The 24,478-nt window shown below is 44.2% G+C and overlaps 1 protein-coding gene across 2 annotated transcripts; it reads right to left on the bottom strand.

Moving 5' to 3' along the window:
- Positions 1-1,383: 1,383 nt before the first annotated feature.
- Positions 1,384-23,893, bottom strand: LOC140427853 (T-cell receptor-associated transmembrane adapter 1-like). Of its 2 annotated transcripts, none has more exons than XM_072513640.1 (6): positions 23,782-23,893; positions 22,175-22,288; positions 17,392-17,431; positions 10,055-10,113; positions 7,958-8,019; positions 1,384-3,506 (listed from the first exon to the last, which is right to left on the bottom strand). In XM_072513640.1, the coding sequence occupies exons 1-6, from the start codon at positions 23,783-23,785 to the stop codon at positions 3,198-3,200; spliced, it is 588 nt and encodes a 195-aa protein (XP_072369741.1). In that variant the 5' UTR covers positions 23,786-23,893; the 3' UTR covers positions 1,384-3,197. The 2 variants fall into 2 exon arrangements, with proteins under 2 accessions (XP_072369741.1, XP_072369742.1); XM_072513641.1 differs by having other exon boundaries at positions 3,201-3,469.
- Positions 23,894-24,478: the final 585 nt, after the last annotated feature.

Genomic DNA, 24,478 nt, shown 5'->3' with positions numbered 1-24,478 from the left:
AGTAAGTTTGCAGACGACACAAAGGTTGGTGGAATTGCGGATAGCGGTGAGGACTGTCCGAGGATACAGCAGGATTTAGATTGTTTGGAGACTTGGGCGGAGAGATGGCAGATGGAGTTTAAACCGGACAAGTGTGAGGTAATGCATTTTGGAAGGTCTAATACAGGTAGAGATTATTCAGTGAATGGTAGAACCCACAAGAGCATTCACAGTCAGAGAGATCAAGGTGTAAAGGTCCACAGGTCACTTAAAGGGGCAACACAGGTGGAGAGGGTAGTCAAGAAGGCCTATGGCATGCTTGCCTTCATTGGCCGGGGCATTGAGTATAAAGATTTGCAAGTCATATTGCAGCTGTATAAAACCTTAGTTAGGCCACACTTGGAGTATAGTGTTCAATTCTGGGCGCCACACTACCAGAAGGATGTGGAGGCTTTAGAGAGGGTGCAGAAGAGATTTACCGGGATGTTGTTTGGTATGGAGGGCATTAGCGATGAGGAGAGGTTGAATAAACTTGGTTTGTTCTTACTGGAACGATGGAGGTTGAGGGGTGACCTGATAGACGTCTACAAAATTATGAGGGGCATAGGCAGAGTGGATAGTCAGAGATTTTTTCCCAGGGTAGAAGGGTCAATTACTAGGGGGCATAGATCTACGGTGCGAGGGGCAAGATTTAGAGGAGATGTACGAGGCAAGTTTTTTACACAGGGTAGTGGGTGCCTGGAACTTGCTGCCGGAGGAGGTGGTGGAAGCAGGGACGATAGTGACGTTTAAGGGACATCTTGACAAATACATGAATAGGATGGGAAAAGAGGGATACGGACCCCGGAAGTGTAGAAGATTTTAGTTTAGACGGGCAGCATGGTCGGCGCAGGCTTGGAGGGCCAAAGGGCCTGTTCCTGTGCTGTACTTTTCTTTGTTCAATTTGTGTGGAGTTTGATTTCCTTTTCAAATTTGATCAGTTTGCTTTGAGCTTCTGAATCCCATCTCATTAGACCATAGCAGTTGTTTGGGCCATCCCGTTCAGTATATGGCTACACACTCCTCTAATAAGTGCCTGTTTTTTATCTTTCAGCCAATTATTCATTAATTCATAAAATGCACCCTGAATCTTCCGTTGGATCTTCTATCATTCAAAATGTTTTCTGATAATTTTACCATTTGATTTGTTTTTTTAAAAAGTGTAGAAGTTTCAAAATAGCAAGCCTTGCATTGAAAAATTATTTTATGGGATCATGGCTAACTATTATATTGCTGGTGAATTTTTATAAGAAAAATGAAAAGATTTCCAGTGGATTCATTGGAAATGTCCTGTGAGTGTATATTTATCTTACATTTACAGCTTAGCAGACTAATTTTAGCTCAAGAAGTATATATCAAAATGTAATACTTTATATAATTTAATGTTTATTTAAATAATCTGCAGCAAGTAACTTCAGAATACATACTCCATATATAAGAGAATATAATCGTTAACATTACCATTTTGTTAGCAAATCTACAAATAGTATGTTGCCCCATCACCTGTGTTGTTAATGCCTCCTATTAGAAGTAGCAACCTTTTCAAAATCTGCCCCAGACCTAACCATTAAATGAAAATGGAGATCATTCCTGTTCAGTTAAAGGCAAAATAAATTATAGGATTACAATGCACGTTGACCACTATCTTCACCACGTGTCTTTAAGTTAAATGCTGACATTCCACTAATCTTTGTGGTCCCTCAGTGGTTGAGACCATCAGACTTCATCTTGAAGTATCTTATTTTCAATTTTATCATGTTGGTGATTATTTGAAAAATAAAGGAATAATTTCCATATTTGCCAGCCTGTGCGTTTCTGCTTATTCACTTGAATGAAAGGGTAGTCACAGACTGCTGAGTGAAGCAGAATTCCTACCCCAAAAAGCATTTTCAAATGCAATTTGAGGTGACTGGCCACAACTTAACTTTGCACATGTATAGCTGTCTGTTTAAACCTATATCTTGCTGTGAATTAAGCCTTTAAACTTGCATATCAGATTAGAATTTGACATTTATCATTGTCTTACAGTTGCTACAATCTATATTAATCACAAGGAAAGTTTGTTTTTCCTGGTTTGTAACAGCATCCAGTGGTAAGACAGAGAAATGTATTTATATAAATGCTATTTAACGTGAACACTAGATTACCAAAACTTTGATCAAAACGAGATTTTAAGGAGTGCCTTAAAGAAGAGGTTGAAGGAGGAAATTCCGGATCTTGAGGCTCTCACAGCTGAGGGGCTGAAGGATGAATGTCCACCAGTGGTGGAATGATTAAGAGTAAGGTGCTTAAAAAGCTACAAATAGAGCAGCACAGATTGAGCACAATGTTGGAGATCACAGGGATAGGAAAGCCAAGGTCAAAAATTAGAATTTAAAAATTGGGGCATTGCTTAACTGATAGCTAGTGTAGATCAAGCATCAGAGTGAAGAATCAACAGGATTTGTGTGAATCAGGGCATGGACAGCAGGGTTTCAGTTTGCCTCAAGTAAGACCCTGGAGGCTGGCGATGCATGCCTCAGGGAGCCTTGAATCTCACCTATTTTTTTTAATGGCATACTCAGCTATTTTTAGGCTAATTTGTAAACCGAGAGTATTGCCAAATAGCACAGCTCTAGCAGGTGACTCAAACTATAAAGTGACCTGATTTCAAACATTCAAACAATTGGATATTTTTAATAATTCCACACCCCAAGAATCAATTCTCAGTTCAAACATGTGATATTGGTCATCCTGCTTCCCCTGCCTCAATTGCTCAATTCAAATGGATAGAGGCAGAGATGATGTATTTCTATCTTGTGTCTTCAATGAGTTACAACATGGAGACCTCGGACATGTGAATGAACTTAAACGTTCAAATTAGCTAGAACCCCTTTGATTAAAAATACAAAAGTAATGGGTAAGTTATGGAAAAAATAAATATTAATTGGCATATTTAATTTTCAGTGCAGTTCACTGCTGATGAATTTAAAATTAAGTTTCTAAAATGGATTTTTTTTTTTGGAAAAGTGATAGAAATTTAAAACTAGAAATAGTTTGTTCTTCCCTAGTTTCCCATTTCAATGATGCACAAACCAACTTTCAATGTAAACTTTTTCATAAACTTGTACACGTTTCCTTGGATGTTGCATTCTTTCATGATAAATCTTACCAGCATTGATACCAGCACAAACTAACGGTCATTTTGTATGGTCAAATGCTGTTACTGTATCATTTATTGATAAGGTGCTTTGAGATGTATTTATTCTGCCATAAAAAATAACTGGATCATCGTGACTAGTTTCTTCTCTTCTATCTTCATTAAAAGAAAGTTGCTCGCTGTTCAGATAAAGGCTGGGTCTGGTGGTCAATGCGTGTGTGTTAAGTGGCATATTATCATCCTGTGGTATATCATTATTTGTCTTTTGTTTTTCCATCTTTCTGCGTCGTTTTTTTCGTTCCATTGAAAGATCTAGAGATGCATAACACATTTGATTTTCAATCACCACCTATGAACGAACATAGCAACCTATTAGAATATGGAGATTATTTCATGCTCACTTGAAAGATTTTAGGTGACAGTGGCAAAGCCTTCCACTATATTCTCAAGTCAGCGGATAGCAATTCACAAGTTTTTCAGTCAATGGCAAATAAGACTTAAAGAGAGTTTGTATATAGAGAAGAAAAGTGGTGTGGGGGATTCTCCACTGAACATATGCCACATTGACACTGGTCAATTGCAAGAATTGAAAGATGATATAGGTAGGCATTTGTAATAAAATTACCATTATAAATCTAAAGTATTAACAATGTCCATTACAGATTTAGTTTTCAGGGGTTACCATGTCACCATTATATCTTTTCTTTTAAACAAGGTATTTTATTCCAAACACATCAACAAAATGCATAGTCCATCAAATCACAATTTTTCCCGTTATCGCGCCCCCCCCCCCAACCGCAACCGCATCGGACAACTCCAGTAACATCTTGAAGAACCTCCACTGCACCTCAAAGCCCTCCTCCGACCCCCTCAACTAGAACTTAATCTTCTCCAGCCAGAGAAAGTCATAACAGGTCCACCAACCAAGCTGCCACCCTGGTGGTGTATCTGACCTCTAATTTAACAGGGTCCTTCGGGCAATCAAAGAGGCAAAAGCCACCACATCAGCCCCCTTCCACTCAAGCAGCTCCTGCACTTGTGAAACCCCAAATATTGACACCCCCATTATCTTAGATAGGGTCCCAAGCGCTGCCTCTCAAAAATTCTCCAGCTTCTAACAGCCCCAGAACATGTGAGCATGATTCATCTGCCCCCCCCGCCCCGTCTTCTCACGCCCATTGGCCACCCCTGGAAGAACCCACATATCGTAGCCCGAGTCATGTACACCCGATGCACCACCTTAAACTGAATCAAACTCGTCCATGTGCAGGAGGAGCTTGAGTTCACCCACTGCATCGCCTCATAGTGTCATAGAATTAGAGTCATAGAATTTACAGTGCAGAAGGAGGCCATTTGGCCCAGCGAGTCTGCACCAGCCCTTATAAAGAGCACCCTACTGAAGCCCACGTATCCCAATAACCCCCACTTAACATTTTTTGGACACTAAGGACAATTTATCATGGCCAATCCACCTAACCTGCACATCTTTGGACCGTGGGAGGAAACCGGAGCACCCGGAGGAAAGCCACGCAGATATGGGGAGAACGTGCAGACTCCGCACAGACAGTGACCCAGCCGGGAATCGAACCTGGGATCCTGAAGCTGTGAAGCAATTGTGCTAACCACTATGCTACCACGCTGCCCGGTCTATGCTACCCCCTCACACCGTAGCCGCAACCTATTTCCGTCCCCAGCTTCTCCCATTTACTCTTAACCCTCACCTGCGCCCTGCCCTGCTCCCCCAACCTCCTGTATATATCTCCAACACTGCCTTCCACCAAGTCGCCAGGAAGCAGCAGTTGCTCTAACAGCATATACTCTGCTAGCTTGGGGAACGTCTGCCACTTGTCGCGCAAAGTCCCGCAACCTGCATATACCTAAACTCTCTAACCCTCGACACCTCAAACCTCTCCCGCAGCTTGTCCAGTCTCACAAACTGCCCCTCCGAGAACATGTCCCAGACCTGCTCCACGTCCGCCTCCTCTACTTCCCATGCATCCCGTCCACCTCCCACCCCCAGGCTTAAACCTGTGGTTCCCACACAGTGGCGCCAACACCAACAATCTTTCCAACTTAAAATGCCTCCCCAACTGGTTCCATATCCTGATTGCTGACGTAGGTTCCCAGAGCGAACAGTGACAGGACCATCAACAGGGCCCTCAGACTAGAACCCTTGCACAAACTCAGACAGGCTGCCTGGGCATGTCTGGATCTGACCTGTCAATTGCCTGGCAAGAGATTATTGCACCCTATTGATATGCACCGGTCTACTGTCCATAGCCCAGATTGAGCCAGACTTGGGCGCTCAGAGTTCCTGCAGTCACCTTATTTGTGCAGACCACACAACCGGAGATGGACACCTGGGGCTGGCTCAGTCCATCACACAAACCTACCTCCCATCCATTGACTCCATTTACACCTCCTGCTGCCTGGGGAAAGCGGGCAGCATAATCAAAGACCCCTCCCACCTGGCTACTTTCGTGAGAAAACACACAAACAGACTCAAAAACCGCTTCTCCGCTGTCACCAGACTCCTAAATGACCCTCTTAAGGACTGACCTAATTAACACTACACCCTGTATGCTTCATCCGATGCCAGTGCTTATGTAGTTACATTGTCTACCTTGTGTTGCCCTATTATGTATTCCCTTTTCTTCCCATGTACTTAATGATCTGTTGAGCTGCTCGCAAAAAAATACTTTTCACTGTACCTTGGTACACGTAACAATAAACAGATCCAATCCAGTCCACCTGGAGGTTCTCCTCCAAGCCACGCAACAGTCTGACTTGGAACTACATCACTGTTCCTTCAATGTTGCTGGGTCAAAATCCTGGAACTCCCTAACAGCACTGTGGGTGTACCTGTACCCAATGGACTGAAGCAGTTTAAAAAGGAATCTCATCACCTACTCAAAGGCAATTAGGGATGAGCAATAAATGCTGGTCTGGCCAGTGATAAATGAATTTTAAAAACTGCTTCCTAAAGGAAAGTCCTGCACCTTTTTAAAAGCTGTGGAAATTCTGGCTGGAATATTGCTGAGACAATCAGTACCACGAAGCCCAGGAGTAATTGAGCTGTTCAGCCTATCAATAGTTACCTTTCAATTTAAAATTAGTGTTTTTAACAACAATGATATTCAATGTTCGATCATCAAGATGAAGAAATTTGTGAAACTGGCGACTTGAAATTTTCTTGCATTGCATTTATGATTATGCTCATATTGCCATCTTCCACTCAGTGACTCTGGCCGCCACAGCCAGTGACAATACCAAATAACTTGTCTGATTTATTAAGAGTGAAATTTGGAAGGAGAGTTCTTAAAGCAAAGTGAGCATTTTAAGCAGCCAGCAATTGTGAATCTGGCAAGTTAACAATGGTGTTAGTTGTCAAGACTTCCATGTCTAGAGCTGGCAGTGTTTTTTATGAAGATGCATGATATCAAAGCAGCATTAATAATAAAACACTTTTCAGCTTTTGACACCATTGCCAAGATATTTCTGCAGGTGCGAGATTTCCTTCGTAAACAGGTGTCAAACTTCCCACTCCTACCGCTGAGGGGAATTCAGGACAGGGTAATTTTCAGAGGGTGGGTAGGGGAGGGGAGCGTCTCGGACATCTATAAGGAGCTTATGGGGTCGGAGGAGACGCAGACGGAGGAGCTGAAGCGCAAGTGGGAGGTAAGATAGAGGATGATCTATGGGCAGACCCGTTGAGTAGAGTCAACGCGTCCGCAACATGTGCCAGGCTCAGCCTGATACAATTTAAGGTTGTGCACTGGGCTCACATGACTGGCCCGGATAAGCAGATTCTTTGGGGTGGGGGACAGGTGCACAAAATGCGCGGGAGGACCAGCGAACCATGTCCACATGTTTTGGACATGTCCAAAGCTTAGGGGATTTTGGCAGGGGTTTGCGGATGTCATGTCCAAGGTTTTAAATACAAGGGTGACGCTGAGTCCAGAGGTGGCGATTTTTGGGGTGTCAGATGACCCGGGAATCCAGGAGGAGAAAGAGGCAGATGTCCTGGCCTTTGCTTCCCTGGTAGCCCGGAGACGGATACTATTATATTAGCATGGAGGGACTCAAAGCCCCCGAAGTCGGAGACCTGGCTATCAGACATGGTTAGCTTTCTCTGTATGGAGAAAATTAAGTTCGCCTTGAGAGGTTCACTGTTAGGGTTCACCCAGAGGTGGCAACCGTTCATCGACTTCTTCCCGGAAAATTAATCGTCAGCAGCGGCGGGGGGGGGGGGGGGGGGGGGGGGTAGTTTAGGTTAGAGTAGGGGGTCTATAAGGATGGGACCTAACGAAAGGTAAACGGCTTTTGCACTATGTTTATGGTTTCATGTATATTGTCTATTTTGTTGTTGTTACTATACCAAAGATACCTCAATAAAATGTTTATTTAAAAAAAATATAATAATAATTCTGCTATTATGCCAAATATACGAACATCAAATCCATATAGATAAATCCCGCTACATGCAACATTGATTCTACCAAACACCATCAGGGTCTATACCTTGCTGTCGCTGTTATTATTTTCTATTATTTCTTTCCAGTTTTGCAATGAATTAATAGTTTCAGCATCCGAATGTGGCAAACTCAATATTATGCAACTATTATGTTTAAAGTTATGTTGCGTGGAGACATTTCAAAAAAATGTCTTGTAATCTGGCATGAAGTAGGAATATAAATGCTGAATTAACTTCACAAAGTTCCTCTGTCCTATCAAATTGAGCACTGCGTTTGACAAATTGAGATATGAATTGCCGATGGATTCTCTCCTTGATAGAAATACCTTGGTTTCATCTCCGTATCTATTAGCTGGTGTCATGGCTTCATAACAGCTCTCGTCTTCAACTTTAAAAACAAAAAGTTTTCACTTGATTATTTTCTGCGGCCAAAAATTGTTCATAATGATTTATTTGTTATTAACACTCATTATTGAGCTTTTGACTTTGAAATTTATAACCATACCAGTTATCGTAGCTGCCAGCTTGAACAGATTTGTATCCTATGGGATTTTACCGTAACACATAGTACTGCTGGCTGCTGGGGGGTTTGCAGGAGCAAGGGAAGCCAGGTCTGCTGGCTGCCAGGGTGTGGGAGAGTGAGGGAGTTGGGTCTGACTGGGCTTGGTGGGGAAGAGGGGTGGAGTGGCAGTGACCAAGATGTAGGCTGGAAGTCGGGCCTGACTATAGGATGGTGGGGGTGGGAGAGAAGATTGGGGCAGGGAGTTCCCTTGGTGGGGGGAAGAGTCCCAGGGAATGAGGTGTCCCATTGTGGGGGTCCCCTGAAGTTTATAAACATCTAGCTATGATTGACAGCTCTTGGACCACATTAAAGACTGTTAAATGTTTTCTGCAGAGATCAAGAGGAAGTTAGAGCATTTAAAGCACTTAACTGGTTAGTTTCACACATTGGTGCAGAAACTGGAAGTGTCACGTGTACATCACCTTTCTGAAACATATTTATATTTTAGTTGAAAGCAAAAACCGATTAGACTTCGACTAGGAGCTTTTCACAGTAACTTCATTGGAGCCTACTTGTGACAATAAGCGATTATTACAATATTATTATTGAAAGCCACTCAAGCCTGAAGGAAGATGAATGAAACTATGCAGACAGCTGGGTGTGTATGGAAGCTGTCAATCACAGCCTAGTTAAAGCAATTTTACAGATATGAATGGAAGACTTGCAGGTGAAAGATCTGAGGGGTTTTAAACCCAGTTGATTGGTGTTCACTTTCCAAGAAGGTGCCTGGGCTCTGAACCAGCAGGTGAGTTTAAAAGCAGCAATTTGTTTCACTGCCTCTGTCTTGACAGCTGTCCAGCTTCCAGGCAGGGGTCTCTCTTACGGGGGCATCCAAGTAAGGGTCTTTCATGTAGAAGTGGGTGTTAGGCAGGCATCTCTCCTTTAGGGAGCTTCCAGGTAGGGGTCTCTCATAAGGGGGACATCCAGGTAGGCGTCTTTTTTATGAGGGGGTTTCCAGGCAGGCATCTCTCTTATGTGGGTCTCTGTAATTGGGGGGGGGGGGGGGTCTGTGGTGTGGTCTCTATCAAGTGGGGTCTTGGGTGGGGCGCTGTTGGGCAGGCTTTGTAGTGTGGGGGGAGGGTGGCCCTCCGATGGACTTTGGTGGGAACTCCCTTGAAGAGTTTACCCCCTTGGTTGACTGTGAGGTCCACTGCATCAGGGCCATGTTTGTAAATACCTGCACCAATTCTTGTCCACGTGAATCCTGGCCCAGAGACTATAGAATCACGTGGGCTTCGAGAATATGGTGCCCGGCCCATCTAGTAGGATGCAATGGATCTAAATGACCATTTGCATCCTCCTGCTGGTGTGGGGCTGGTGGAACCTTAATGCCGCTGCCAGTGGAGGATCATCGGAGCATCAGGAAGCCGATTCTGGTTTTGACCGACGCTGGATTGTCCGCTGCATCAGGAACTCCACTCCCAGCGGCGGGTGGCAGAGAATCCAGCCCGAGAGGTTGCATCCCATTGTTATTTAGTTTATTGAGTTATATATAGGCCAGAATCCCCCACCCCCCCCACCCGGTTTCCCAGGGACGAGGAGTGGCTTCACTGGGAAATCCCATTGACAAGTGGGAAGAGAAAATCCCACTGCCAGCGAACGGAGCGTCGCCAAGGAACACCTGACTGGGGGACCAGAGCATCCCACCTTAAATCAATCTCAAATTTCCTGATGCACTTCGATGACTTAACATCTTGTCGACATTTTAAACAAGCCATTGACCTGTCAAAGATGTGCATAGTGTCTTGATATGAATGTGCGGAATGTTTGTATGATAACTTCACTCTCAGTAATTCCAGGCTTCTGTTATCTCCAATTTGAGCAATGATTTTACATGGTACGTTAAGAATAGGAAGCATACCTGTGTTCTCCTGGTTGAGATTACCATAAATTGGATTGTCATCCACCTGAATCACAGGACTAAAGAGTAAAAACAAGACAATTACATTAAATAAAGAATTACGCCAATAGTGTAGCATTTCTGTTTTACTGCTCCTTTACTGAAATAGTTTTAAACAATGCTCAGCATAGACATGGTGGGCTGAAGGGCCTGTTTCTGTACTGTATGACTCTAAGATTGCCTTGGGCTCAGCTACTAGTTTGTAAAGATACACTCTTATGTATTTGTCAGCTTGTAAATCAGACTGGCTAATGCACTATGTAACTTGCTGTGCTGTTCCATGTGATTTTCCACCTTCCCCCATGATCACTATACCCTTTAATTCCCTATTGGGCTGTCTTCACTCCAGTATATGAGTATATAATAATGTAGTAACTGTTTCAGGCACATTTTGATCCAGCTAACCCATCAATGTATTCCTATTGAGCATTTCCACAAATCCTGAATTATTTTGCTGATGAGAATCTATGTAATTCTTGAAATTCCCTAAGTTTACTTCTTCTACCATCCTTGCCAGTAATCTGTTCCACATACTTATTACCATTTAGTTAGAAAATGCAGAAGGAACTTATTTTTATATTCTTTTGTTGCCTTTAATTTTTTAGGGTGGCCCTTTTAAGCATTCATTCTTACTTGGATCTAATTTGTCCAAGCTAAAAATTCTTGTCATTATCCCTTCTCAACCTTCATTGTTCAAAAGAGAAAATACCCAGCTAGTACTTTCTTTTCCTAGACATCATTCCTTTAAGTTCTCAGATCAACTGTGCAGCACTTCTCTGTAACTCCTCCAATAACTGAATATCCTTTTATGGTGCACAACTGGTTTAACCACTCATCACCAGATCTGGCTGGATGGAGCTCATCATTCACAACTGAGCACTGGTCTCCTGTCAAAGCCGGGCACTACTTCATAATCACCTTGGAATGTGAAGACAAACCTTGGCACCATCTGCTTAACCATCTTTCCCCACACTCTAGTCCTCTCTGGCAACAACATAGTGGGACATAGAGATCCTTGACCATCTGTTTGGCTATCTTAGCCACATCTCCCTTCCACTTGCCAACCAAACCAGATTTCCCCCAAGAGGAGATTGGGCATCTCCTCTATTCTCCAGCTAAGTGGGAATGCCATGACATAGTTTCGGCAAGTGAGGCTTTCCTGAAATGCATTCTCTTCCCATCCTTTCATTGTTATCTCTGGAGACCCCAAAGTTTAGCTCCTGTGCTAACTCTTGAGTTCCCATCTTTCTCTTGTCTATTTTCTATTTCATGTTGTTCACTAAATCCACCTCCTGTTCCTTCTGCCCATTCCTACTAAGTGCTGACCACCCAACTTATCTTCCTGATCCCATGCTAGCCCTCCCTTTAGAATCGGCTGTTAACAGCCCCCTGTCAGCTTCAGTGAAACAAATCTACCCTTGGCACCCCTGCCCATTTTTAACTTTCCTTTTCTTTCCAAACTCCCAGAAAATGTTGGCATCTCCCGAACTTATTCCTATCTTTCCTGCAACCCCATGTGAGGTTTCTGCCAACGCCACCACATTGAAACTGCTCTAACCAAAGTCGCAAAATGCATCTTTTATTACTGACTATGATGCACTATCCTATCCTTCTTGATCTGTCTGCAGGTTTTCACATGATGGCTAAACTATCCTCCTCAAATGCATCTCCTCCATTCTCCAGCTAAGTTGGGATTGCTTCACATAGTTTCTGCAAATGAGGCTTTCCTGCAATGTTGTGTTTTCCCACCTCTGCATTGTTAACTCTGGAGACCCCAAAGGTCTCACCTTTGCCCACTCCTTTATCTCCAATCCACATGCTGCACCATGGGAGTTGGTACTGTCAGGATCCACATGTACCCTGATGACACCCAACTTTACCTCGCCAGCATCTCTCTCGCCTAGTACTCCCTGCTTTAGCACGTTTTAAGATTGATTTTCCAATATCTGGTCCTGGATGATTGAAATTTCCTCCAGCTAAACATTAGATCAAAACCACTATCTATGGCCTGTGTTTGAAACACTGTTCCCTAACTGCCAATTTAATCCCCATTCCTGGCTACTGTTTTCACTCTATACCAGATAGTTTGTAACCATGCCGTGCTGAGATTCCAACGCAGTACTCTCTCCATCACTTCCAGCTTCGTAACCTTGCTCATCCCACACCTGCTTCAGTCCATCCACTTTTGAAATTCTTAATCTTGCTTTTGTGGCTTCCAGATGTGAATATTCAATTATGTCCTTCCTGTCCCTCTAGCTGATTCCACCTAATCCAAGGCTACCTCTATTCTAATTTGCACCAAGTCCCATTCACCATCATGCTTGTGCTTGCTGACCTATTCTGATTCACGATGCCTCAATATTAAAACTCTCATTCTCCAGTTCAAATCTCTCTAATTCCTTCTCCTTATATTTTTAATGCCAACCCCTAAAATCCTCCAAAGAATGTTGCTATCCTTCAATTCTGCCCAATGAATGTTTCACTTCTCTTGCGACACCATGGTTTCAACTAACCAGAGCCTAAGCTTTAGAATTTGCTTGCAGACGCGCTTCCAGTAATGGGGCCTGTGCTGAGTGGATGCAGGAAAGGTGGTTATCCTCGGGGAACTCAGAAAATCGGACTTTTAGTATAAAAATAAACCTGCTGAAACCCCTCCAAGACCACCACAACGCCCAAGAAATGCCTGTGAATTACTCTAGGACCTGAAACGACAGTAGGTTCAGCAAAAACCTAGAGAGGAAGAACGGGACGTCGGCGAGCACCCGGGGCGAGCAGGAACCAGCCACACCCGAGCAGGCTGGGTCGCCGGGGCTCATGCCAGACGACCCACCAGTAAGCGAGTGGGTGGACTTCCTGACTCAGGAGCTACTAAAACACAGTGATGCCATCAAACTCAAAATAATGAAAACAGTGAAGGTAGCGGTAGCAGACGCCCTGGCCCCCTTCAAGGTGGCGTTAGAAAAGACAGAGCAACGGTTGGAGGCACAAGAGGTGACAATCAGAGACCTGGAGAAATTGGTGACCGACCTGAGTGACCAAATCACCTCCTTGGAGACAGAAATGGCAAGGTTAATGGTGACGCAAGGGACACTGAAGAAGAATGTCAAGAACCAGGAGAACCAGTCGCACTGCAAAACCGTGGGTCTGCCGGAGGGTATCTAGGGCAGGAACCCCTCTGAATATGTGGCCCAGATATTGGGTAAACTGTTTGGGAGGGAGAGCTTTCCCAAATCCCAGAACCCACAAGGCACTCGGGCCAAAGCCTAAGGGCGAGAACAACCATCATAGCGAAACTTCACAGGTACCAGGATCGGGAGAAGATTCTGAACTGGAAAAGACACACAGTCTTGCCAATGGGAATGCCACTCGATCTGAGTGTACCAGGACATTAGGGTAGATCTGGCCAAGGGGCACGCTGAATTTAACACAGCCAGGGTGGCCCTTTACAAGTTTGGAGTGCGGTTTAGAATACTGTACCCGGCCAAACTGTGGGTGATGTTACGGGGAAGGCGTACTACTTCACCCCACCGGCCAAGGCAGACTCGTTCGTGCACAGCCACGGGTTGGGAAGGCAGCGGCACCAGTAGAAATAAACTCCATGTAAAGGATCATTGCGCACGACAGAACTGTCTCGCTTTAAACCTAACTTTGAGTCCCTGGAAGGAGCATGTGAGAGTGATAATGTGCAGAATCAGGTGAGGGAGGTTGGGAGGTGAGGAAGAACACAACAGATGGGGAAGGAAAAATATTGCTCCCAGGGTAGGGCCATCACACTAGCTGGCAAATAAGCGCAGGGGGTTCGCGCGAGGTGAGTGGGGTGGGGAGGAGGGGGGTGCATGGTACAGCTTCTGACAGGGCCGGAATGCCTGGCAGAAGAGGGAGGGAGGAAGCTAGACAATGGGGGAAAGGGGAGAAATTATTGCATTCCAGGTGCACAAAGGCAGGAAGGAGAGAGTGGCCAGGCAACAGCTGGTCGACTCCATTGTGGAGGTGGACTGACGGTACTCCATGGCCCCAACTGTGGAACTACTGGTGGATGGGAAGAAAAACATTACAAATCGCCCCCAGAGCAGCGAAGGGGTGGAGAGGTATCAAAAGGGGAGAGAGAGCACATAAAGTCTCGCTCTTTGCGGATAATCTGCTCCTGTGCGGACATGTATGGCAGACTGGTGAAAGAGGTACGTTCATCCCTGGACGAGATGAGGAAAAAATGAGGAGGAACTATGCATGGAGGTAGGGGGAGGACTCTGGATCGAAGCACTGAACAGGGAAACTTCACCTCCATGTGCGCAGGGCTGAACCTAATGCAGCTAAAGATGGTGCACAGAGCGCACTTAACAAGAATGGGCAGGTTCTCCCTGGAGGTGGAGGACATATGCAAACGGTGCCAGTGAGGCCCGGCCAACCACGCCCAATGTTCTGGTCCTGCCTGAGACTTGTCGGGTACTGGACGACCTTCTTTGACGCCATGTCCAGGGTTGTGGGAGTGAGTGTGGAGCCGTGCCCAAAAGTGGCGATCTTCGGGGTATAAGATCAGCCAGAGCTCTTCATGGGGAGGGGAGATGCGCCCTAGCCTTTGCTTCCCTGATGGTCCACTGGAGAATTCTGATTGGCTGGCGATTGACAGCACCACCCAAGACTGCAGACTGGCTATCCAACATGGCGGAATTTTTCAGGCTAGAGAAAATAAAATTCGCCATCCGTGGAATAGTAGAAGGCTTCCACAGGAAGTTGTTGTTGAGATGCTCTTCAGTTGTGAATGTGTTACTTTAGTGTTGTTTGTAAATGGTTGGATACAAAATATGAAAACTCATTTTTTTAAAAAAAATTTAAATAATTTGATTGCAAATCCAAGATCTCAAAATCTAGCTCTTTGACCAAACTTTTGGCTATCTGTTCTGATGTCACTTTCTTTAGTTCGGTGTCAAATGTTGCCAGAACGTATTGCCTTGGGAAATTTCATTACATTGAATGCACTACGTAAATACAAGTTGCTGTTGTTTTTGAAACCGGCAGACCAAATTTACATTCAGTACTCTGGATAGGGTCTCACCAGGGTGAAAAACAAAAAGACTTCTACATTTTTTACTTCATGGATACTTTTCTATTTTTATAATCAATTGTGCAATTAACATTTGTGTGCAATCTAGAGTGTTATTGTTGGTGATTTCCTATTTATAAATTCAGGTTCATTCCTCTCAGACACTATCAATATTGAAATCATAATGGAACCGATCTGATGCACAGTGGAAAGCAGCTTGCAAAATTAATCTTTTATGTCTCAGAATTAAAAGATCACAAGGCGATAATTCAAGACTGCAGACAGAAACCTTGATGCACAAGGCGACCGGTATCCTGCAACCTAAATGTCTAAAATCAAGCAGTCCTGGTGCCTGGCTAAATCTAGCATTCATAGAGATGAGAACTTGGCAGCTATTTTAGGACCCTTTGGGAAACTGGTGTCTCAATGAGCAGAGCAGGACCCATGCATGCATCTCTTAACTTCAACTGAGTGGATGTGGCCAGAGTTTTACTCTTTGTATTCCTCCTGTCGCCACAACACAATTTCTGGCCAAGACAGTTAACCTCCTAACATAGCCGAAAACATTTTTATAATATATCTGTAAAAACTATTTATTATTTCATGCCAATATCTGGAACACTTCGAAAAATCTGAAATAAGATTTTGTGCCAATATTGCGATTCATTGCTATGTGTGAGTGAAGAATCCAGGAACAAAGCCCCGGCTAAAAGAATCAATCCTAGAATACTGACTGAGTAATTTCAGTAAATAAGTGAGTTTACATAAAGCTCTTCTGATTGTGGATTAGTTGTGTGGCCTATTCTGTTTGCATGTAATGGCCATCATTGCTGATGCAAATAAGTTTCAACAGTAACATTTTAGCAAACCTTTTAAATACGTTAATTACAATGAAAAAAAACTAAGTGAAGTAACATTTGTTTTCTATATTTCTATATTTAACATTAGAAACTAAGAGACATTTTGTGAGAGATAATTGTAGAAATCGTGCAGATTAGCATTGCCAGTCAGGATATGTTGCAGAATCTAGTCCAACCAGTTCCTGTTCAAATATATATTTCTATTGCACATCAGATGTTCATCAGCTTGCAATTCACAACCATTGATATCTGAAGTGGTAATGCTTCTCCGCTTTCTTTTATAGGATTGGATCCAATTGAACAATTTTCTTGTAAAATTATTTATCTTTTAATGCAAATATTTGCCTGCTGGTCAATGTGGGTAAGTCAGGAACGTGGATGATTTTGATTATTTGAAACTTTAACTAATTTATTAAGAATGTCTGGAGCATTGAAATAAAGCTGTGGGTTATCTAATGGTCTCACCTTGTCCAATCTATCTGTAAAACAAATTTGGATTCCTGTAGCATATTAAATATGTCACGTTAGCACAGTGGTTAGTACTGTTGCATCACAGCTCCAGCGTCCAGGGCCACACTGGGTCACTTGCTGTGCGGTGTCTGCACAGTCTCCCTGTGTCTGCATGGGTTTCCTCCAGGTGCTCCGGTTTCCTCCCACATTCCAAAGATGTGCAGGTTAGGTGGATTGGCCATACTAAATGAAATGAAAATCGCTTATTGTCACAAGTAGGCTTCAAATGAAGTTACTGTGAAAAGCCCCTAGTCGCCACATTCCGGCACCTGTTCGGGAGGCTGTTACGGGAATCGAACCATGCTGGTGGCCTGCCTTGGTCTGCTTTCAAAGCAAGCGATTTCGCCCTGTGCTAAACAGCACCTCAGCTAAACAGTGCTAAATTGCCCTGTGTCCAAAAATGTTGGGGATAGGGTGGAGGTGTGGGCTTAAATAGGGTGCTCTTGCCAAGGGCCGGTGCAGACTCGATGGGCTGAGTGGCCTCCTTCTGCACTGTAAAATCTATGAAAGGCAATATCACTAAATCATAAAAGTTCAATTATACTTATCACACATTCACTGTATGTGCCAGGCTCCTTTGAATTTCAGAACACCACTGTGCACATCTAGACACAAGCAGTGTGTCCTGTGTCAGTCACACATGGGTATATGCATAGTTGTGTTTTGAATTCAAGGGGAAACCTGGCCAGTGTGATCTAATGGCAAAAATTGTACTAATGCCCAATATGACATAGTCAAGGGACCCGAGACTTATTTAGATCGGTTTCCTGTACAAATGTAACTCATTAGGCTCGAGGACACCACAGATCCTTTGAGAAGTATATTTCCACAATAAGAAAAATTATTCAGAGTCCAGACAACGGGAATATTAGTTGAAATTTCCATACCTCTGCAATTGTTCATCGCTGTGGTATATTGGTCTGTGAGCTGTAAATCAGAAAGTATGGTTCATTCTTACAAGTCAAACAAACATGAGTTTTAGAAACAACGAAATTACTGGAACATATTTGAGTGATAGTTGAAATGGAATATTTTTCTTGATGACCCAAGTCTTGTTTTGTATTGTTTTAGCCAAGAAGGCAGCAAATTATATTCATAATCCAGTTGATCTTATTTAGCTAATTTTGAAATTAAGCTGAAGGGTAAGAAGTTTAAGGTGCGATTCAGCAACCCCGTTCCACCCAGCTCGAATCCGGGTGCAACAGGTAACTTTCACGCCACCCTCCAAATTGGGCTCTGTGCCTGGCCGATGGCGAGTCAGCCGACGTGATCTGAATCTCTCCCTCGCTGCGTAAGATGCAGACCTCAATATTTAAATGAGCCAGACTGCTCATTTCAATACCCGGACGAGAGATACACCCGGCGTTTGAGACTCATCGGCCGCATGGGTCAGGCATAATGGCACCTGGGGAAATCTCCGAGGCCCTTGGGTCCCCAGGTACTGGGGAGTACCAGGGTGCCACCCTGCCACTGTGGCAGTGCCTGTGTGCTAGGAGTGCCAGGCTGGCAGTGCCAAGGTGCCCAAGTGCCAGGATGGAACTGCCAGGGATCAGGCCAAGGGGGGCAGTGCCAAGTCGAGGGGGATGAGCGGAGGTTCTCGGGGGACCTCGCCAGGGTTGGGGGTTATGGGGGGGGTCAAAAAAGCAGGGGGGGGGGGGGGTGAAGATTGGGGTTGTTGGGCAAAATGGCACCCCGATCTGCGAGCAGCCATTTCTGCTGGGCTAGCCAGCAGGAAATCCCTTGAGTGCAGCCTCGGACCTGAGGCCAGAAAGAGTGGTAAAGTACTGTTTGAAAGCGGGATGTTTCTCTGCTGCCACCGAAAAACACCCCACTAAATGCACCGTTCAGCGGGCTTTAACTTCTGTCCATTGAATCGCGCCCCTGGTATATTGCTAGAATTCTAAATTATCTCTCGCACAATATAAACTAACCAACACGTTAAAAGAATGTGACACTCGGATAGTTGGGAGTGAATGCAGTTATGGAAAAGGACAAAGATGGAACAGGAGTTAAAGTTCTCAACTGGGATAAGACCTATTTTATTGAGCTGCAGAGTGATTTCGCAAAAGTGGATTGGAAACAGCTACTTGAGGGTGAAGCAGTGAGAGGCATTCAAAAAGAGATTCAACAGGTCCTGGGTAAACATGTTCCCACAAATTAAAAAAGAGTGGAGCAGCCAAATCTAGAGTGTCCTTGATGTAAAGTAATATACAGGGCGATGAGGCAGAAAACAATAGCTCATGTCAGACATTAAGTACCCAATATTACAAAAGTTACGAAGGGTATAGAAAGTGTAGGATTGAAATGAAAAAAGAAATTAGGATAGCAAAGAGAAGACCTGAAAGAATATTGGCAAGTAAAATCAAGAACTCCAAGATGCTTGATCAGTACATTGAGTAAGAGGATAGCTAAGGAAAGAGCAGAACCCATAAAAGGCTAAAAAGGTGATATATGTGTAGAGGCTGAAGTTGTAAGTATGGTTCTTAAATAGTTTGAATCTGTTTTCACAAAAGTGGGGGTGATGCAGGCATTGTAGTTGAGGAGGAGGTGCATGGAGTAATGGATGCGATAAACATCAGGAGAGAGGAAGTATTAAGGGAATTAGCATCCTTGAAAGTGGATATGTCAAAGGGCTTGATTAAATGTACCCCAGGTTGTCAAAAGAAGCCAGGAAGGAAATAGCAGATGCTCTGGCCATATTTTTCCAATCTTCATTTGAGGCAGTGGTTATGCTTCGGGACTGCTAACATTGTAGTTTTGTTTAAAAAGGGAGCGAGGCATAGACTGAATCATTACAGGCCAATTAATTTAATTGGAATCAATTCTGAGACACAGAAAAAACTATCACTTAGAAAGGCATTGAGTAATTAAGGACAATCCACAAGAATTTGTTAAGGGATCGTGGGAGGGATTCTCTGATCCGCCGCCGGATTGGAGAATCCCCGAGGGGCGGAGCGAATCCCGCCCCGACGCCTGCTGTCGTATTCTCCGCCACCGGTTTACAGGCGGGGCGGGGATCACGCTCCCCCCCCCCCCAGCAATTCTCCAGGACCCGATGGGCCGAGCGGCCGTCCGTTTCTGGCCAGTCCCACCGACGTGGATTAGATATGGTCCCACACGGCGGGACCTGGCAGGTAAGTCGGCTGATGAGGTCCTTTGGGGGGAGGGGGGCACGGTGGCCTGGCCCACGATCGGGGCTCACCGATCTGCGGTCAGGCCTGTGTCGTGGGGGCACTCCTTCCTTCCGCGCCAGCCCCTGTAGGGCTCCGCCATGGCCGGCATGGAAAAGACAACCCCCTGCGCAAGCGCCAGAATACGCCGGCTGATCTGCACATGCACGGAACCACGCCGGCGGTTCTGCGCATGCGCGAGATCACTACGGCCCTTCGGCGCATGCGCTAACTCTTGCAGACCCTTCGGCGTTGGCTGGCGCAGCGCCAACCCCTCCAGCGTCTACCAGCCCCTGAAGTGCGGAGAATTCGGTGGCTGGTGACGTCGGAGTGGGGGCTCGGTCCCTGCACAGGAGAATTCCGCCACATATCTGACTAACTTGATTGAATTGTTTGAGGAGGTAACAACGAATTGACGAGATAGTGCAGTTGATGTGGACTACATGAATTTTAGCAAAGCTTTTTGCACATGGCAGACTAATGAAAGATTGGATAGACTGGGGTTGCTTTCCTTGGAATAGGAGGCTGAGGGGAGATTTGATTGAGATGTACAAGACTGTGAGGGGCCTGGATAGAGTGGGTGGGTAGAACTGTTTCCCTTGGCAGAAAGGTCAGTGACTAGGGGGCATAGGTTTAAAGTGATTGGTAGAAGGAGTAGATGGAAGATGAGAAACAATCTTTTCACCCTGAGGGTGGTAGTGGTTTGAATCACTGGGAAAAGGTATTGGAGGCAGAAATCCATGTAAATGGCCTCTGATATGCACCTGAAGTTCCATAATCTCCAAGGCCATGGGCCAAGTGCTGGAAAATGGAACAAGGCTGGGTGGTTTGTTTCTTGCTGTTGCAGATACAATGGTGAGGCCTCCTTCTGTGTCATAATGTTCTCTACATTTTCTAAATTTTCCAAATATCTGAAAGGGAAGAACGTGCAAGGATGTAGGGAGAGGGCAGGCAGGCAAGTGACACTATCTAAGTTGCTCCTTGAGAGAGCCAGCACGGACGCAATGGGCCCAATGGCCATCTTCTGCACTGTAACAGATCTATGATTCTATTCTATGATTCTGTGAACAAGCTGATCTGCACTGTATCAGTTTACTTGGCAAACATTATCTTTCCATTAACTGTCCTCTAGTTGCTCTTTTGGAACTCATACTCTTATCATTTTAGATTATGAAGTGACCAGCAAGAGACAATGTTGTTTTCTTCCTGCAGAGACTGACCTTGGTGCTTTGAATTACAAAGCAAAGTTTTGGAAGCTCCATGCCCACATATTTTCATGGTTCTATCTCTAAATTACAAGAGCCCAGCAATTTTACAGTACTGCCTACATTTGCTGCACTGTTGCTGCCCCTACGCATAGACAAATGTAGCTTTGGTTTTCTGATGTATTGGAAACATGGCTTTGCAACGATGGAAAGTTACAATGAAATAATTTGTTACAGTGAGGCAAGTTCACTGCTGCATTATCTGCTATTCACTTGATACTTCAAGTTGGTAAACTTCGTTTCTCAAATCATTATTATCCATCTAAAATATACTTGAAATAACATTCTAATTCAAATATACACTTAACCTGAACATGAAAACGAATGTTCAGTTTGAATCTGCAATAAAGTCAAATTCTAAACCCACCGTAAAGTTGCTTTAAAAAAAGTTAATACTCTGGTCCTCAAAGGATGAAATTATATTCAGGCAAAAACATCTTGAGAAATGTGACAAATGGGCCCAGCTATCCATATTTGCTCTCTGTCACTGCTAAGTTGTCATTCAAATCACCAACCTAGAGATTAATAGCAAGTTTTAAAAACATGAGCGGATTGGTTTGTGTTTCCACTTTTCACTTTCTCATCACGTTATAATTTATTTCATGTTATCTCTTTTTTCTTTGTTGCCTCAGTCCTTTCTCAATTATTCTGTTTGCCCTCTGCAATCTTTTCTCCTGTTCAATTTTTTCCTCTTTTAGCTGGGGAGTGTTGCGCTTATATAATCTATATTGTCACAAATAGGCTTACATTAACACTGCAATGACGTTACTGTGAAAAGCCCCTAGTCACCACATTCCGGTGCCTGTTTGGGGACAGAGGGAGAATTCAGAATGTCCAAATTACCTAATAGCATGTCTTTCGGGACTTGTGGGAGGAACCCAGAGGAAACCCATGCAGACACGGGGAGAACGTGCAGACTCTGCACAGACAAAGACCCAAGCTGGGAATCGAACCTGGGACCCTGGCGCTGTGAAGCCCTAGTGCTAAACACTATACTACCGTGCTGCCACATGCAGGATAGAGTGCTGGGCCCTGATCTGCAGCATTAAAGGCTTCAGGCCTCATTACAGCAGGAATAGTGTGTCCTTCATGCCTGTCAGAGTGTTTAGGAATGTAATGAACATTATGCTGCTAGTATATCTTAAGAAAGAAAACAAGTTCGTAAGAATTTAAGGAAACATGTTTACAAATGAAAATTGAAACTTAAGACATTGAACAATAGAAAGGGCGCTCACCTTTCTGACGGTTCGCTGTACAGTAGATGACGTTCACTACAAGAGAAGTCATCAGGGCTAAAATGCAAATTCCCAACAATCCCCAAATTCCAATATGGCATTTGGTTAATTCTTCTGAAAAAATAAATGATTATTATTGCACATTTCCAGCAGTGAGCAGCTTTTTCAAGACTGTTGCTATCAAAATGCTTCCTCAACCAGCTTTGAACCATCCATCCAAATGTACAAGCCAAATGTATTTTAGCTGTAATAATTTAGGCTTTGATAGATGGATAGTCAGTCATTGCTGGCCTGGCAGCAGTGGTCAGGTAGGCAAGAACCCCATTCAGAATTTTGACTAAATGTTCAAGTCCTACACAAAAAATGTAAGAAGAGAGGCAGCCAAAACAGGTCTCTGCTTCATGAGATCCATTCTTTCCGAGTCTAATGTGCTCCATCCACCAAATCTACCCTACTCATTTCATTTTTCGAAGAAAGCTGCGGCAAAGTTTCAAACCCCATTCTTCAACGTATATGTAACTAAAGGTGAGACAGTAGTCTCCATTGCCACGTGTCCAATAAACAATCCAGGTCAGACCCCATTTGGAATATTGTGAGCAGTTTTGGGCCCCGTATCTAAGGAAGCATGTGCTGGCCTTGGAAAGAGTCCAGAGGAGGTTCACAAGAATGATCCCTGGAATGAAGAGCTTGTCTTATGAGGAATGGTTGAGGACTCTGGGTCTGTACGAGAGGGGATCTTATTGAAACTTACAGGATACTGCGAGGCTTGGATAGAGTGGAGTGGACGTGGAGAGGTTGTTTCCACTGGTAGGAAAAACTAGAAGCAGAGGACACCATCTCAGACTAAAGGGACCATCCTTTAAAACAGAGATGAGGAGGAATTTCTTCATCCAGAAGGTGGTGAATCTGTGGAACTCATTGCCGCAGAAGGCTGTGTAAGGCTAAGTCCCTTTAAGATAGAAATAGATAGGTTCTTGGTTAATAAGGGGATCAGGGGTTATGGGGATTTAAATATCAGCTCTGATTGAATGGCGGAGCAGACTCGATTCGCCGAGTGGCCTAATTCTCCTATGTCTTATGGTCTTATAGGTCGGAGTGCAATGTCCTATTAATGATCCAGTGTCTGCAACGCCTGTGTCCTAATTATCATTTCACCATCCTTCCAGTTAAACAAAGAAAAGCACTAAAGGGTCGCGGTGTTCGTGAAGAGTTTCCTCCCCTTTGATCAAGAAACTCATCACCGGATCATCATTTTTTTTAAAAAACTGTTTAAACAATCGAAAATGCTACCAGTGCACTCTGCAATCTGGCAACATACCTTTACCCAAATCAGCAGATTATTCTGCTGCGTTAACGTTGTTTGGAGTGAATAAACTGTAACGTACGTGGCCCCAATGTCACTCAACAATAACTGTCCTCTGACATTTTTCTTTTGCTTACGCACCATTATTACCAGCTACTCAAATGCAACCTTGCAATGTTTGCAAATGAACAGTCCCTGTGCAATTAACTGAAGGCAAACTCAATCGTCGTACATAGCGCAAAGAAAACGTTTCGAGAATCTATTTTGTTAACTTTTCCGAAAGCAGATGAGGATCATTACGTACCCATTGTGTCCCCAATTCTGTAACTCTCAGTCCTGATGCAGACGGGGTCATCAGAACTTCCCCAGTGCTCACTGAGCCGCTTCCTTCAGTCTGTACATATCAGGGGCTGTCTGGTACACACGCAGCAACAGGAAATCGCTGACTTTGTTGCAACATTGCACTCACATCAGATGAACTCGGCACCACATTTGTCTAATTTTAATGTGAAAAATATAAAGTGAACGGGGCATACAGAGAGGAGGGCGGGAATGATGTTTGGCGAAATTTTTTCATGGACCTTATCTGAAAAATAGGTTATGGGTTATTGAAAATATCGACTCTGACTTCGTAGCTGAAAAGCCGTCTCGACACTCAATGTCTTTCAGTGTGACTCCCCATTGGACTTGGCAGTTTATTCCTTGGTGCATTGGAGATGCACAGCATATTAAATCGGGGCTGCTTATGTGGTGTAGCAGCGAGGCTTCCAGTTTAACTGAGGCAACTATTATGGAATGATCCACTGTGAAGTAGGCTGAACCATCAGATGTACCTGGATTTATAGTAGAGGGTCTATATATGAACAAGACGTGTTTAATCAGTTTGTCATGGCCATCAGGGAACGTTCAACAATGAGCTAACCTTAGGGGTCTAAGGAGAAGGTAGTGGTTAGCACTGTTGCTTCACAGCGCCAGGGTCCCTGGTTCGATTCCCGGCTTGG

The sequence above is a fragment of the Scyliorhinus torazame genome, chromosome 8 (genome assembly GCF_047496885.1).
Source record: "Scyliorhinus torazame isolate Kashiwa2021f chromosome 8, sScyTor2.1, whole genome shotgun sequence".
Classification (NCBI taxonomy): domain Eukaryota; kingdom Metazoa; phylum Chordata; class Chondrichthyes; order Carcharhiniformes; family Scyliorhinidae; genus Scyliorhinus; species Scyliorhinus torazame.
The sequence above is the reverse complement of the archived record's forward strand: the minus strand, read 5'-3'. Positions and strand labels throughout refer to the sequence as shown.

Bases quoted from the DNA above. Each gene is read 5' to 3' on its own strand.
- LOC140427853 (XM_072513640.1), bottom strand. The intron at 17,432-22,174 runs GTGAGCGCCCTT...TCTGATTTACAG, and splicing joins TACAGCGAACCGTCAGAAAG to CTCACAGACCAATATACCAC. The intron at 10,114-17,391 runs GTATGGAAATTT...TTTACTCTTTAG, and splicing joins AGCGATGAACAATTGCAGAG to TCCTGTGATTCAGGTGGATG.